Source organism: Mustela lutreola, chromosome 5 (genome assembly GCF_030435805.1).
Source record: "Mustela lutreola isolate mMusLut2 chromosome 5, mMusLut2.pri, whole genome shotgun sequence".
Lineage (NCBI taxonomy): Eukaryota > Metazoa > Chordata > Mammalia > Carnivora > Mustelidae > Mustela > Mustela lutreola.
The window spans coordinates 152,105,611-152,121,769 of record NC_081294.1 but is presented as its reverse complement, the minus strand read 5'-3'; the positions used below and the strand labels follow the sequence as shown (position 1 = coordinate 152,121,769).

The following is a 16,159-nucleotide window of genomic DNA, read 5'->3' as shown; positions in this document are numbered from 1 at the left end:
CTCCTCCTGCTCCCGGTACAGCTCTCCTCTCCCCTGCTAGCCTCACAGCAACCTTTATGCTGTTGGTTGAGTCCCACCCCTATACAGGTGGCCAATCTGATCTCAATCCACCCTAGTGGATATACACATGCTGCACCCATTGGACATCTCCACCTGGCCTGTCCCACCCCTACATCGGGGTCCACAAGCAAGTTCCCCTGGGAGGGGCAGGGCCTTACACCATGTGTCCTGGAGTCTGTGCTCTGTGGACGCCAACATTAGGGCCCAGCTGGGCTGGTAGACAAGAACGGGGCCTGTCCTCAAACACAAACGGGACCTGTCCTCAGACACACCTGTCCTCAAGACCCAGCTCGTCCAGGTACTCAGCACACGAGCTGGGCACCCGCCTTTCTCTTCGAGCCTTCCTCTACCTCATCTGAAGGATGGGAGGGCTGCGGGCTGAGATGAGGCGTGAGCCTGTGGGGCCAGGCCCCCAGGGCTTTTCCCACTGGAAGGCCTGCCCCTTGGCCCCATCACCCTACGCAGCAGTGTCATCTCGGGCTCCTCTGTTGTCACCTGCCCGCTGAGTCACTTGAACACCCGTACCTTGACCGAGCACCCACTCTGTTCCAGGTGGGGGCTGGACCCTGGGGTGCAGCAGAGATTGAGCCGGGCTCAGGGACCCCAGCAAAGGAGAGAGCGTCAGAGAGCCGCAGATGTTCTGGGATCACGCCTGAGCCCTCCAGCTTTGACCAGGCCCACCCTTGAACTAATCGTCTATGTGGCCATGGGCAGGGACAATCTGAATTGTCTAAGCCATGCCCAAAACAACCTTCCCTGGGGGTAGGAGCAGAAAGAGTAAGTCCCTAAGTGTCTTGGACCAAGAGTGGAGGAGGGTTGGTTGCTGAGGGATGCCCTGCTGGGGGTAGGAATCACCAGCACCCCCCCCCCAAGTGATTTGTCACTGGGCTTGGATGGGCACCAAAGCTCCTGGAGGAGGCAGAATCCACCCAGCCAGGAGCCCAGAGGACCAGCGGGGCCCCAGTCCGGGTGTGTCTAATTACTCCTTTTACTGCAGACAGGCATGCCCCGGACCCTGAGCACCTCCGACATGGTCACCCCTGGCAGCCTTGGCCCATCCCCCACTGAGCCCACAGATGGCGAGCAGATTGGGCAGCTCCTCCTGGATGGGGCTCCCTCGTCAGCCTCCCTGGACACCCTGATCCAGCACCTGGTGCCCACAACGGACTACTACCCCGAGGTGGGTTACCCATCCAACGAGGAGGAGGGCCATCAGAGCGGGCTCCCTTCTACCACGCATGGGGGAGACGCTAGGGCTGGGGCTGGTCTTGGACCAGAGGGCGCAGCCCTGCCATGCCCTTGTGAGCACATGTTGCCTTTCTCTGTGTCCCTTTCAGAAAGCCTACATCTTCACCTTCCTTCTAAGCTCCCGCCTCTTCATTGAGCCCCGGGAGCTCCTGGCCCGGGTTTGCCACCTGTGTATTGAGCAGCAGCAGCTGGACCAGCCGGTGCTGGACAAGGTGAGGGGCAGGACAGGGGCCCTCTGTGTACAGATACTCCCCTGACACATCCTTATGCATCTACCTCTTGGAGTGGCAGTAATGGTCCCCATTCTCCTGGGCAGGAGCCCGCAGGGGTTTCTGACTTGTCTGGGGCTCAGAGCTAGAAGGGACGGAGTTGGAACCTCTAACTGGGTGCTGTTTCTACTGCCCTGTGGGAGCCCCTGAGCTCACGGCACCCGGGACTCCAGAGCCTCATCAGTAGGACCCTTGCCATCTGGGATGGCTCTGCACCATCTATCTGCTCTCAGCAAACTCCATTCCACCATCCCTTCCTCTGTGAGGTGCGCTGATAGCCTAGCCTTCCTCTGTCCCAGCAAGATCCCGCGACCTGTGACTCTTTACAGGTATGTCCATCGGGCCCCATTGTTACAGAAATAGAAGCCCAACTACAACTGGCCTAAGACAAAGGGACCTTTCTTGGCTCACAGAACTGCAAAGTCACCAAATACCACTGGGCTCCAGAGGCTCAAACGACCCCCATGAAATAGGGTCTTTCTCCCTCCAATCCTCTGCTCCGTTTTCCTCGAGACCAGCCTCAGCCTCACTCCGGCAGGTTCTCCCTGACCAGTGACAGGTGGCCTCTGCCACTCCAGGCTCACTATCTACTCTTCCCAATTCCAGTGGAAACAGCAAGCCATGTTCTAAATAGGTCCCAAGGAAAGTCCCGAGCTCAGTGGTTAAGCTTGGGCAACATGAGCCAGTCACTGTGCAAGATGGGGGGTGTACCATGTTCTTATTGGCCAGCACCGATCTGGACCCCTGCCAGGGCGCCTGAGGCGCAGTAAGCTGACCCCTGAACCCCAAGGGCTAGGAATGAGGGGGACGGAAACCCCCAAAGCAAACTGAGATGTTATCACCACAGAGAGGGAGACAGGATGCCCAGCAGGCAAAAACAACAGAGGGTCCTGCCCCAAATGTGTGTCTGTCCCCCTTTGTCCCCCTTTGTTCCCCCATCTCTGGGTGGCCTCCCTTTGACCTGACACAGAGAAGGCACCAGGCATACCACCTTTGGCCACCAGGGGCGCTGCCGGGATAGCCCAACCCCAGCGGGGCGTGTCCAGTGCGTGTCTGACGCAGGGGCTGATGAGGCGGCGCCTCTAGGCACCCTTCACCGGGTGTGGACTCGCAGTGGCTTCCCTTGCAGGCCCGGGTCCGGAAGTTTGGCCCCAAACTGCTCCAGCTGTTGGCCGAATGGACGGAGACGTTCCCGCGGGACTTCCAGGAGGAGTCGACCATCGGGCACCTGAAGGACGTGATGGGCCGCATTGCCCCCTGTGACGAGGTAGACAAGCCTAGTGCAAGGGGTGCGCCCCTGCGCCCCGGACCGAAGCCTGTTCCTGGGGCCAACCTCAGGGCTCCTGTGTGTACCTGCAGACCCTCTCACATCAGCCCTTTCCGCCCCATCAGGAAGTCAGGCCCTGCCAACCAGGCAGGGAAACCAGGCCTGTGCTCCAGGTCTGGTCTCTTGACCCCTCTCCTGCCCTGCGCTCATGCATGGCATCAGATAGATGCCAGGCCAAGGAAGGACCCACTCAGGCTCTTGCAACAGGGCCCTTGGTCAGTGACCCCTCGGGCTGGCCTGGAGGGCCCTGGTTAGGGCAGAAAAGGAAACAGCCCCCCCCTCCCCTCCACTGTAGTTAAAACCACATTGCAAAGTAAAGGGAGCCCTTGTGACTTGGAAGGCAGCCAGTGGGTTGGGCATCCCCCGTTCTCCCGGCTGCATTACTCTGGGGAAGGCGCTTCGAGGTAAAAGGAGAACAGATCCCCACCTCTCAGGACCAGGGTCAGAATACAGAGACGGACCCCACAGAGGGGAGGGAGGTCTCCTGGTACACTTAGAAGGGACAGCTTTATCGGAATCTCCAGGATGATTCTGTGGCCGGCACTGATGCTGCTTCCCCTAGGAGAGAGTATTGCGGGGAATGCAGATCAGTTTCCCTGGGAGGAGACCGAATGTGGCAAGCTGGTAAGCTCGTTGTGGGCCTGAAAGTGGGTCTGGACATGGCAGAGCCCAGTGCTTGTGAAACAAAGGAAAACTGTGAAGGCGGGATGGCAACAGGGATCCATAAAGCGGAGAGGGCGACCTTGCCTGTGGGCCACATCACATGGCAGACGAGTGACTTAGCCGCTCTGAGGGCTCGGTGAGATGAGGGTCATCTCTTCCTGCTCCTCTTCCTCCTCCTCTGCATCCAGTCCACCTGGGGATCCTGACTCTTGGCTTAGGATGCAGCAGGAAATGGGGTCAGAGAAGGAAGGCTCTATGATTGCATGACTTAGGAGGGGTGGGTAGAAGCAGGGAGGGAGATGCTGGCTGACCAGATAGAGAGTTGGCTACCTTGATAGATGGGTGGAGGGGGGATGATAGATGTTAGGTATTCTGATAGGCAGATGGATTTTTGGTGTGAGTGGTTGTGGAAAGATTGATGGGTAGGTGGGGCGGTGGGTAAATGGACATACGGGAGGATTAGAGGGTGGGTAGGGCGACGGATGAATGCGGATGGTTGGATGGGTGGGTGAGTGGTTGGGTATAAGAATGGATGAGTGGATGAATGGATGGATAGGTGAGTGGGTATATGGGTGGGTGGTTGAGAGGATGGGTAAATAAGGATAGATAGGTGGATGGATGAATAAGGATGGATGGTGACTAAGGAGGGATGGATAGATGAGTAGATAGAAGAATGGATGGATGGATGAATAAGGATGAATGGGTGGGTGAATGGATGGACCTGAAGGTGGGGGGCTGTATAAAAGGGGAGATGGGCAATAGCAGAGGGGTGGACGCATGGATGGTTGGATGGAGTGGAGTTGGGTTCTCAGGGGGAGAAGAGTCCAGTCTCCTGCTTCAGCACCTTCTCCTCAGGAGATCTCCAGCAGAATGAGATCCGAACCACTGACAAGACAGAATCATCCCCCCTTGTCAGGCCTGCCTCTGCCATTAGCAAAACCATTTTCTGTCCTTCCAACTGCAGTGGGGTGGGGATGGTGTAAGTCCTGGGATGGTTTCTGAGGGAAACCAAGCCTCCTCGCCAACCTCCTGAGAAGCTGTCAGGCCTACCACCAGGGCCGTGTTAGGAAGCCTTTTCTCACCACCCCATGGATGAGAAATGAGTGAGGCCTAGGAATGACTGTTGAGAGCTGCCATTCCCCAGGTGTGGGCTTTTGGAGCAGACATAATTCATCATTCCTTACCTTGGGATTCAGTTAGGTGTGCTGGGCGGTGTGGGCCGAAATGGGGGTGCTCCCTTGTGTCTTTGAGATCCCCAAGTTGTCCTTGCCCAGAAAGCACCCACTCCAAAGGGCATGTCCCCTGGGTGCTGCCTCCCTTCCCCCCGAAGGTGGGATGGGCCCCACCTGAAGGTGGACCATGGGCTGCTCCTCTCCCAGCATAGAGCACAAGGGCTCAGCCTGGAAAGGAGCTGGTGACCGGTCTGATCAGGCGGGGTCACTGTAGGACTCAGAGTATGGGGTCCAGGTCAGAGCACCTGAGCCCCCTCAGACCCCAGCTCAGAAACCACAGCTATGTAACCTCGGGCAAAGTGCTTCCCCTCTCTGAGACTCGGTTTCCTCCTCAGCAAAACAGGATAATCATCACCATCAGACAACTTTGTAGCAAAGAGTCCCGGCAGTCACGTGTGTTCTTACCTCAGCACTTGGTCATTGTGAGCTGTGATGGGGAACGAATTATTTCCAGAATTCAGGTGTACAGGGCTTTTACTTCAATGGGTACAGAGTTCTTATTGTGGAACATTTCAAGCATACACAAACAAAGAGAAGAACAACCCTGAACTCCCACACATGCATCACCCAGGCTCAACAATTAATCAACATTTTGCCAGATTCACTTCTTCTCTCCCTTCCCACACTTCCCCCTCCCTCCAAATTATTTTTAAACATTGTATCTTTGGCTCCAAAAATATTTCATCATTTTCCTGTAAAAGATTTCTCACACAGGGACCGGATCAAATGAGCAAAATGCCGCGCCCAAATCAGCAAAATGAGCACGAGTGTTTTCAGAGTACATCTTTGGGCCGGTTCCTTAACCTCTCTGAGCCCTCACTGTCTTTGCATAAAGAGGGAGGGTGATAAGGGCTGTGAGATAACAGTAGGGCTCGGGGAAGGAGAGGAAACAGTACAGGGCCAGGGGCAAGGGGGCTTCCCCATCAGAGGGCTGGGAAAGGTGACACTGCCCTCTTACCTGCTGCTCCCCATCCCGAACCCTCTTGATCTCCCAGCACGGCCCTCCACCTCTCAGCATCTGGGAACAAAAGGCCTGAGAGGAGCTGAGAAGGCCCTTCTCCATGAATGAACATGGCCACTGCATCGAGGACACCTGCTCGGGGCCACCCCGTGCTAGGCAGGGGACCTGCCGTGGAGAGGCTGTCCATAGGTTGGACTCAGCAGTGTTGGCTCAGGGAGGCCAGTGCCGAAGCTGAGGGGTGGAAGCTAGGGGAGTCCCCAAAGTCACAGCTGCACTAAAGGGCAGCTGCAGAAGAAGCTGATACCATGGGCCCTCCCCGGGGATGGCCTTGCTTTCCCATTTCCATGACTATCTGCTGGGCTGACCCTGCTGCCCTCAGAGGCGCCCCCACGCAGCCCCCTGAGGGCACAGGGGTTGGGAAGCTAACACAGAAAACAAAGGGGTGTCTGCCTGTGTGGGTTGGGCTAAGCCCTTTGCAAGGCACCCTGGGCTGGCTCAGGTGGGATATTCAAGAACTCCAAAGGACAGAGGCCCTCGACTGTCCAGCCAGAAATGAGTTCTAACCACGAATGGCCAGGAGGCACCTGGGGAGCCACAGTCTTCACCCTGGATGACTTCTGTACTTGAAACCCAGCTCTGCGTACCTGGCAGGTGGCTCTGGAATTGGATGGCATTACCAGGCTAAGAGAGGTAGAGCTCTGCTGTGCTTGGCGTCCCCCGTGCTCTGGAGCGTGCATTCCTGACAGGGACAAGGGACAGCCTCAGCATCCTCAGAGCTCGGTCTCTGGGTCTGCTCAGATGTACCTAGATCTCTCAGCCTCTATCCACAAGGGTGTAGGACTCATGAGAAAATGAGAGAGGAACCAGCACACACCATCCCTCTATTCAGAATGGGGTACAGAAGATTCGGGAAAGAACCAACAGATGAGCTTGAGGTCAACACTGCCGGTGGATTCTGAAGGAATTCGCAGGCAGAAAATGATCATCATTGGGAGTGCATATATTGGTTTAGAAGAAACAAGTCTTCCAAAATCATCTGTGTATTTTTAAAATAGGGTAAGTCTGTGGTTCTGTCAGACTCTAGGCACAGACACACTGTGCCCTCGACTTCAGGAGGGCTCCACGGTCTACACCAGTGAGGCAGGCCAGCTAGAACCAGGGAAAGGCCACGTTCATCCAGTCGGTACACCGTGTCTGTGAACCCCTCCCAGGTCCTTCATGCTGGAGACAAGCAGATGGTGACCTGGTGTAATCTGCATGTGGCTGGTAGAGCAGAGAGAGGAGATGCACAATCATTTGATCAAGGCTTGGCCAAGGGTGGGAAGGAAGCCCAGTGCTCTGAGGTTGCAACCATGAGAAGAACATAGAAGAGAGAGAGGGCTGCACAGGCCCTCCTGGGGTCACCCCTTGGGGTGAGAGCCAGGGGAAGGGGCTAGAGGGATGGAGAAGTGGCCTGGATCTGGAGCACTGACAAGGGGGACAGAGGCCATGTGGAGGCCATTGAGTGTGGCCAGAGCTGACCTCAGGACCCCTGAACCCCATGGAACTTCTGTCTTTGCAAAGGAAGTGGTGTATTTAAAGGAAGGGGGATGCAGAGGTTAGATGTGCGTTTTCAACAGACATCTCTGGCTGTGGACTGGAGTGAAGGGAGCCCGACAGGGATGCAGGTGGCCCTCCGAGGGCCTGCAGCAGAGACAAAGCATGCGGATTGCAGAAAGCAAAATCAGGAGGGTCGGCGATGGGCAGGGGGGCTGTGTGGGAGATGGTGCTTGAGGATGGTCCCAGCCTGAGCACCGGATGCGAGTGCTTCAGTTGCTCCAGTCACTGAGACAGCAATGCGGACAGAGGCGGCACCTCTGGGCAAGGGGAGCAAGATGGCCCCTTGCACACGTTGGGCTGAGGTGGCCCCTTGGCCATGTGGCTCTGGAGAGCTGAGAAGAAGCTGCACGTGAGAGATGAATGTTGTCCACACAGAAACTGAATGATGCTCTGGATGACCCAGCATACCCAGGACCAAGGGACAGACAGCAGGGGAGGGGTCCCAGACGTTGGTGGGGTGGGGAGATCTCCAGCACGGAAGGATGGTGCAGGTGAGCTTGCCAACAGTCCGAGGCAGGAGGAACCGGAAGCAGATGCAGCCTGAGAGAGGGCCCCAGGCTTTGCTGACAGACTGAGTGAGGAGAGAGATAGGAGGAGGTGGTGCGGGTGTCAAGATTCACAAGATGGACCCAACTCCTGTGAAGACCTGACCAGCAGCTTGCTAACCACACTCTTGGAGCTGCAGAGCTGAGAGGGGCTGCTCCTTCCGCAGGCGATGGATGGAAGACTTGGACCTCAGTTTACCGACATACCATCCAGCTGAGCAGTGTGCCTGGCCCCTGGGGCTCTGGGAGCAAGAGCTAGAGTTCGGATACACCCGCCCTTGTGCCCAAGCCAGTTCCTCAGTTTGTTGGAGCTGAATCAACCTCTGGGTGGGGGAGGTCCAGCTGACAAGTTAGGGGGCTCTGTCTGTGGATTAGTGACCAACCCCTTGGGAATGGTGGGCCTCAAGTTTCGTAAACACAGCCAGTCTAATGGTGCCTTCCTCGAGAAATGGGGGTTTCTGAAGGGGGAATAATCCATTTCCCTGTTGGGTATGGAAGGTGGGTGCCCCTCCTGCAGGGTGGGGGAGCACAGCCTCTCTTCCCTGCACCCCATCCAGGACAGCCCAAAGCAAGCATATATCTGTCTGAGCTGCATGGTGAGACACTTTTGTTTGCGAAAGTGGTTAGTAAAGGCCCGCCAGGGGCCCAGAGCCAGACCCTGCTCTGCCCACAGAGAGGGGACCATGCAGGCTTCCCTGCCCCCGCCAAGCTGTCGCTCTAGTGGGGCAGTAAACTGCCCTGGTCATCTCCCACAGTGGCCCCATAGGGAAGTCACATCGGGTGACCTGGGCAAGTGCTGCTGGGGCACAGATAGGAAGGCCTCTCAGAGTCGGGAGAGTGGAGGGGGTCCCCAGGGCGGGGTTGGGGCAGAGCCCATTCCACGTCTCCCTCCTTTCTCCCTGCTTCTGTCTCCCTGGCAGAGAGCCTGTCCCACTGCCTGTTCCCAGCCTGTCCCACTGCCTAGAGAGCAGGAGCAGCCCCCAGATCCTGGTCGCCCTCCCCGACGGGCTCCTCTGAGCTCCTACTGGTTATCCTATAGCCTTTCCCTGCCACCCTGGGCTGGGTCCTGCTTCAGGGCGGACACGGGGGTGGGCACAGCCAGCCACAGCTCACAACCCGGCTGGCTCAGAGGCTAGACATGAGGAGATGGGTGTTCGGGCCTGAACTCCTCTCTTTCCACCTCCTCTCCAGACATACCGAAAGAGGATGCAGCAGCTCCTACAGGCTCTGCACCAGAAGCTGGCTGCACAGGGCCAGGGCCCAGAAGACCTTCTGGGTGCCGACAAGCCCATCTCCTACAGGACCAAGCCACCTGCCTCCATCCACCGGGAGCTCCTCGGCGTCTGCAGTGACCCCTACACTCTGGCCCAGCAGCTCACCCATGTGGAGTTGGTGAGCAGGCCTGGGCCCTCCTCTAGCCAGACCAAGAGCCAGGAACAACTGAGGACCAGCCATCCCTGGCCTCCCGCCTTGTGTCCATGTAACCCCGGGGCTTGAGCCTATCACAGCAGGGCCAGTCAGGCACCTCCAGGGTGCCCTGGCTCTGGGATGGTCTCTCACCATTCCAACAGGAGAGTTGGATATGCTGGGCCTGCCCAGCTTGGACCCTGGGCCTGCCTGAGAGTCTGGGCCCTGGACAGAGGAACTGGGTTCAAATACTGGCTCTGCCACCACCTGCTGTGTGAGCTTTGCACTGCGAGTGCCTTCCCTAACAAGGCCTCAGTTTCCCCATGTAGGACTCGCAGACATACTGAGTCCAGACCCCAGTCTGGCCTCCCACATGTTGGATTCCTTAAAGGTGCAGAGGCTGAGGGGCCTGCCCCAGAGAGAGGGGAGGTGGGGCCGTGGGTCTTCTCTTTTAAACCTCTACCATTACCTGCCTCCTTAGCGCAGTAGGCAGCGCGTCAGTCTCATAAACCTCTACCATTTATGGCTCCCTTACTGTTTCCGGCACAATATTCAGAACTTAACCCCCACCGTCTCATTTCGTCTTCCCACATCACACCGGGGAGGTGCTATTATTATTCCTTTTGCACCAATGAGGAAACTAAGGCCCAGAGAGGTAAAGAGACTTGCCTGAAGTCACACAGTAGAAGGGACAGAGCCAGGATTTGAGTCTGACCCAGACCTCACCTGGAGGGAGCAGGTTGTTTCAGTTACCCAGTTTCGAGCCGGGTTTCTTGGGTCTCGAATCTCCCAAGCACGCCCTATGGGGACCTTGCCTTCTGCCCCCCCCATGAGCTTCTGCAGCCCCTGGGCATGGGAAAAGAGGGGTGCCTCCTTCGGGATGGTTTCAAGCTCTGTGACAACCCAGAATGGGGTTGTGGAGCCCTAGGGAGAAGGGAAGCTGTCCAGAGACCATCCTGGATGGGCTGAGAGGCAGGGAGCCCGCAGAAGTACCATGCCAGGCCCTGGGTGGGCACCTCCCTTCCCACACCTTCCTGCCTTTCCCGACTCCTCTTCTCCCTTCTGGTGCAGGAACGGCTACGGCACATCGGGCCTGAGGAGTTTGTCCAGGCTTTTGTGAACAAGGACCCTTTGGCCAGCACAAAGGTAGAAGGCCCTTGGACAGGCTGTTCCACCAGTGACCCCAACCCACTGGCCTCTCTGGGGAACTCCATGAGTGTCAGCTGGGCGAGCTTCCGAGGGGCCCGGGGCAGAGCCAATGGGCTTTGAGGGGTTGCGTCCATTCCACCTGCGCTCCTCCAGCCCAGCAGCCCTGAGTCCTGGGGAAGCCAGCCGGTCACCCGCCCCACCCCCAGCGAGGGCGGAGGGCGGGGGGTGGGGGGACCAAGGGCCCAGGTTGGGAGGAGAGTGGAGCGCATCCCAAGCTCTCCTGGCGCGTTCCGGCGGGCGCTGGTGCCCTCCAGCGGCCACCTGGGGTAGTGCGCGCTCGTGCGCTCCTCCCAGTAAAAAATACGAGCGAGCGAGCGAGCGAGCGTCTAAGGGATGCAGGAGCCCCTGGGGCCACGAACTGTGGACAGAAGCGGGATTTCGGGTTTGCCGCTCCTCTGTCAGAACCCAACCATTAGGATGCCTGGTGCTTATCAACCGGGTGCACTTCGAATCAGAACTGGAAACGTTGTCTTCTGCCTTCTGGTGTAATTAAAGAGGAGCAACTACTTAGGAATGCGTTTTCACCTCTTGGATAAGCGGGGACAAAACACGGCGGGTGTGTAGGGAAGGACACATTCACATACACGGCTGGTGGGGGGACTAGCCCTGCCCTTTTGGGGGGGGGGGCACTTCGACAATAGTATCAGTGCTTGAGATGTACACCCTTGACCTCAACTTTCAACGCCTGTAATTTAGCGTGTGGTTATACACACCCATACACAAAGATGCATGCATAGAGGTATTTGGGATGTACTGTGGGAATCATGGCCAAAGGTTGGAAGCAACCCAGCTTATCATCCGCGGGGGCTCGATTACAAATTACACGTCCACACATGTAATGCTCTGGATCTATTACAAAGAATAAGAGTGGCTAGAAGTAGAGAATGATCTCCCAGATCCATCACAGAGAGAAAAAAACTAGAGCAAAGAGCAATGACAAAGAGGATGTGGCCATTTGTGTAACAACAAAAAAAGGAGGGTGCGTCATACCTGTTTGTACAACACATGCATGTACAAAATCACTGGGTACTCTTGGGAGCCCCACACGAGCACGGGGGTCGGAGTGGGAAGGAGGCTTGGCTGCTCCCAGCATGTTGTTTTTGAGGTTCGGTTTTGATTATGGGTTTGGTTTTTGGCCATCTCTAAGGATTTTTTATCGTGAAGTGCATCAGAGATTGTCCATGACCTCTCTTCGCCCACTCTACGGTAGAGGAAGGTGTATGGTTGTTTCCAGCCTCTTGCTATTATAGATACTGCTGCTGTGAACATTCTTACATGTTTCCCTGACATCAGTGCATAATTTTCTAGGGCATCAGTTCTCAAATGACTTGGTCTTAGGACCACTTTATATTCCTAAAAATTACAAAGGGCCCCAAAGAACTTTTGCTTATGTAGATCACATCTACCAATATTCATCAGATTAGCCATTGCAACTGATAATATTTAAAAGATTTATTCCAGATAGCAATAATAACCTATCATATGTTCACTTCAGTAATATATTTTATGGAAATAACTAGATTTCCCAAAGTAAAAAAAAAAAAATTACAGGGAAGAGTGGTACCGTTTTACAGTATTTGTACAAATCTCTTTAATGACCAACACAACAAAAAGAGAACTGGAGTCTCTTATCTGCTTTGCCTTCAATCTCTTGACATATATTGTCTGGGTTGAAAAATCCAACCTCTCACAAATATATAGTTGGAAACGGGGAGAGTGTTTTTACAGCATTTTGAGACAAGTGAATAGTTTTCTGTGATACTATGCTAAAACTCAGCAGGTGGTAGTTTTTTTTAAGATTAGTTGCAATTTGGATTCTGAAAATGTATCAGTAGACTTTGAGTCCTCTGTTACATTAAAATCCATTGGTCCATCTTGCATCTTGAATGGATCTTTTGCCCGTGCATGATTTTAATAACATCATATCTTGGTCGTTTTTGGAAATGACACTCATATGAATATATATGAATTCACTGAACCAGGCTGATCTTCCAAATATTGGTACATTTCATTATGTGATATTTTAAAATAATATCCACTAATATTACTGATCTCATCCTTCCAGAAGAGCCTGTGGGTATTGGGAAAGTGTCAAGGTCACAGACAGGGATACGTATCTTACAAGTTCCCAATTCTCTCTTGAAACTTTGAATTTTATCACTGACAACAAATACCATCAGTTACTTCCTTGAAGTGACAGGTTCACTTGGTTGATTTTCAAGAAAAACCCAACCAGGATGCCTGGGTGGCTTAATTGGTTAAGTGTCTGCCTCCCGTTCAGGTCATGATCTCAGGGTCCTGGAGGGGGGTTTGTTTTGTTTTGCTTTCGCTTTTCATTCTCATTATTCTGTGTCTGGATGAGAAGGTGTTTTTAATTTTAACTGAATCGAATTTACTAACCTTTTCCTTTTTCTTTTTTTTTTTTTTTTTTGGGTGGGGCTTGGGAGGGGAGTTAGGAAATCCCTCCCTGCTCCCTACCCAGATCATAAAGATAATCTATGGTGTTTTCTTCGAGAAGTTTTAATATACCCTTCACATTGAAGCCTTGAATTTGAAATTCACTTTGTGGGGGCACCTGGGTGGCTCAGTGGGTTAAGCCTCTGCCTTTGGCTCAGGTCATGATCTCAGCATCCTGGAATCGAGTCCCACATTGGGCTCTCTGCTCAGCAGAGAGCCTGCTTCCCCCTCTCTCTTCTGCCTGCCTCACTGCCTACTTGAGATCCCTCTGTCAGGAAAAAAAAAATCTGAAATTCACTTTGTGGCTATGGCTTGAGGTCGAGATCCATGTTCGTGGTTTTCCACACAAACAGCAAGTGTTCCTGCACTACTTTTTAATGTATCATCTTGCCTGCCTGTCCTCCCTGGCAGTTCCGTCCTGTCGTATGTCAAGCTTGATCTACGTGTGGAGATGTCTGTTCTGTCCCTTTGTCAGTTTTTCTACCTCTGTGTCAGTATACATCGTCTTCATGGTTGTGTGCTGGGTTTTTTTCTCCCTATCTGGTAAAACAAACCCTCCTCATTTGCAGTGACTTGGCCATTCTTGGCCCTTTGTTTTTCTATTCGAAATTTTATACCCTTTTCCAAATTCCGTGAAAAATCCTCTACTGGGATTTTGTTAGACTATATGAAATACAGACCAGTTTGGGAAGAATTTTCCTCTTCGTTATACCGAGTTCCCATACAAATGGTGTGTCCTGCCATTTACTTATATCTACTCCATAATACCTTTCTAATGTTTTATAACTTTCTCCGTAAAAATATTAAACAGATTGTTAGATTTTTTTCCCCACTGGGTTCCTTATGCATATTTTTGCTATTACTTATGGCATTTTCTATTGTACTTATTTCTGAACTGCTTATGTAGTTTAAAGAATGGCATTAACTTTTGTGTATCAACTGTGTATCTGATGATATTATGCATTCTTGTTGATTCTAATAGTTTTTCTGTATTCCTTGGTGTTTTTCACATAGACAGTTACATCATCTGGGAATAATGGCAGTTTTGTTTCTTCCTTTCCAATCCTTATTCTTTTTATTTCTAGGGTAGTCATACAAAGAATCCTCCACTGATAAGAGTGGACATGAATAACAGGCCCTATTTTTTAAATCTCTGAAATGTTGGGATTACTAGTTATTACAGAATAACCCCGCTAAGTCTGACCAATAGGATTTCTTTTTCTTGCTTATTGTGCTAACTAGTACTTCTGGCAAAATGATAAAAGGAAGTGTTGCTAGCCGGCATTCTTCTTTTGTTCTGATTTTAAACAGAATGCTTTTCACATGTCACAATAGAGTATGATGTTTGCTATGAGATTTTTTTTCTCCTAGATGTCCTTATCAGCTCAAGGAAGTCCCCTGGTCCTACTTTGATGAGAGTTCTTATCATGAATCATTGTTGCATTTTATTGACTACTTTTTCTGGGTCTATTAACCTTATGTTTTCTTTTCTTTTAAACCATTAAGTAATTACTTATATAGTAGTCCCCTGCCTTATGTGTGGGGTATATGTTCCAAACCCCCCAGTGGATGCCCAAAATCATGGATGGTACGAACCCTGTACATACTTCACTTTTTCTTATACACACATGCTTATGATAAGGTTTATAAATCAGGCATGGTAAGAAATTAACAAGAATAACTCATAATCAGATAGAACAATTATAACAGTATACTCTAATAAAAGTTATGTGTATGTGGCCTCTCTCTTTCTCTCTCTCTCCCAAAATAACTTATTACACTGTACTCACCCTTCTCCCTATGATGATATGAGATGGTAAGATGCCTATGGGGTGAGATGAAGTGAGGTGAATGACATAAGCACCATGATGTAGTCTTAGATAATCTTGCTTCTGGACCGTGGTTGATGGTAGGTAGTTGAAACCATGAACAACATGTCATGGAGAAGGGGGGAACTACTGTATTAGTTGTTTTCTTCTTTTTCAGTGTTGAGCCAACCTTGCATTTCTGGGATAAACGAAACTGGGTTGCAATTCTTATCTTTTTTTGTACATCCTCAGGCTGTCTGCTCTTGTTTTGTTTAGGATTTCTGCAACTAGAATCATGCGGCTGACTTTTCATTTTCCTTTCTGTTTGCTGCTCTCTTTGAAAGACTTGCCTGTTCCTGGACTATTTGGGAGAATTTTCCAGTGAACCATCCGAGCCTGATATTTCCTTTTTGGGAAGACTTTTCTGTATTCATTTAAGATTTTCCTTGTTTTAGTAATCATAGGACTATTTAGGCTTTCTGTTTCTTCTTTACTCTACTTTTTAATTTATATTTTTCCAGAAATTTGACTCAGTCCTCTTTAAGTTTTCACATTTGTAGACTCAAAGTTATTCACAACACTCTCTAGTTATCTTTTCACATTCATATTCTCCTCTGATATTCTTTGTATTTACTTCTCTGTTTCTTCATCAGTCTTGCTAAGGGTTCATCAACTTTATTAGTCTTTTCAAATAAAGAGCTTCTGGCTTTGTTGATTCTATATGTTGCATCTTTCTTTACAATTTCATTTTTTTCTCTCATCTTCATTATTTCCTTCCATCTGCTTTCTTTGGATTCTTTCTTTGTTATTCTTTTTTTTTTTTTTTAAGATTTTTATTTATTTGCCAGAGAGAGAGAGAGAGAGAGTACACACAAGCAGGCAGAGAGGCAGGCAGAGGCAGAGAGAGAAGCAGGCTCCCTGCTGAGCAAGGAGCCTGATGCGGGACTCGATCCCAGGAGCCCAGGATCATGACCTGAGCTGAAGGCAGCGGCTTAACCAACTGAGCCACCCAGGTGTCCCTGTTATTCTTTTTCTAATTTTTTAAATTGGATGCTCAGTTTGTTTTCATCTTTTCTTCCCTCCTAATAAAAGTATGAAAGACTATTCATTTCTTTCTAAGTATGTTTTTTATTTGCACCCTCATAATTGTTTTTCAACATTCTCATTTTAACTTCCATGATGATTTCATCTTTGACCAATAGATTATTTTAAAATGTGTTTTTAGATTTCTGACTATTTGTAAAGAATACACATTTTTATGTGGTTGAGTGCAAGCAGGCTTCTGTAGTTGTCTGTTAATTCAACTCTGTAAGTTGTGTTGCTCAAATTTATATTTATACTTTTTTTTATTTCTATAATCTATAAATTGCTGAC

The 16,159-nt window shown here is 51.4% G+C and overlaps 1 protein-coding gene across 12 annotated transcripts in view; it reads left to right on the top strand.

Moving 5' to 3' along the window:
* The window catches only part of RASGEF1C (RasGEF domain family member 1C), an 83,575-nt gene that overhangs the window by 51,007 nt on the left and 16,409 nt on the right, over positions 1 to 16,159 (top strand). For 5 of the 12 annotated variants that reach the window (XM_059175945.1, XM_059175933.1, XM_059175943.1 and 2 more), the window contains 5 exons: positions 1,062 to 1,240; positions 1,398 to 1,520; positions 2,707 to 2,844; positions 9,096 to 9,296; positions 10,383 to 10,457. In XM_059175945.1, coding sequence (XP_059031928.1) covers positions 1,064 to 1,240; positions 1,398 to 1,520; positions 2,707 to 2,844; positions 9,096 to 9,296; positions 10,383 to 10,457 — 714 coding nt within the window. In that variant the 5' untranslated portion in view covers positions 1,062 to 1,063. Of the gene's footprint in view, positions 1 to 603; positions 838 to 1,057; positions 1,241 to 1,397; positions 1,521 to 2,706; positions 2,845 to 9,095; positions 9,297 to 10,382; positions 10,458 to 16,159 lie in introns of those variants that run through there. The other 7 variants (XM_059175942.1, XM_059175935.1, XM_059175939.1 and 4 more) reach the window with 4 other exon arrangements.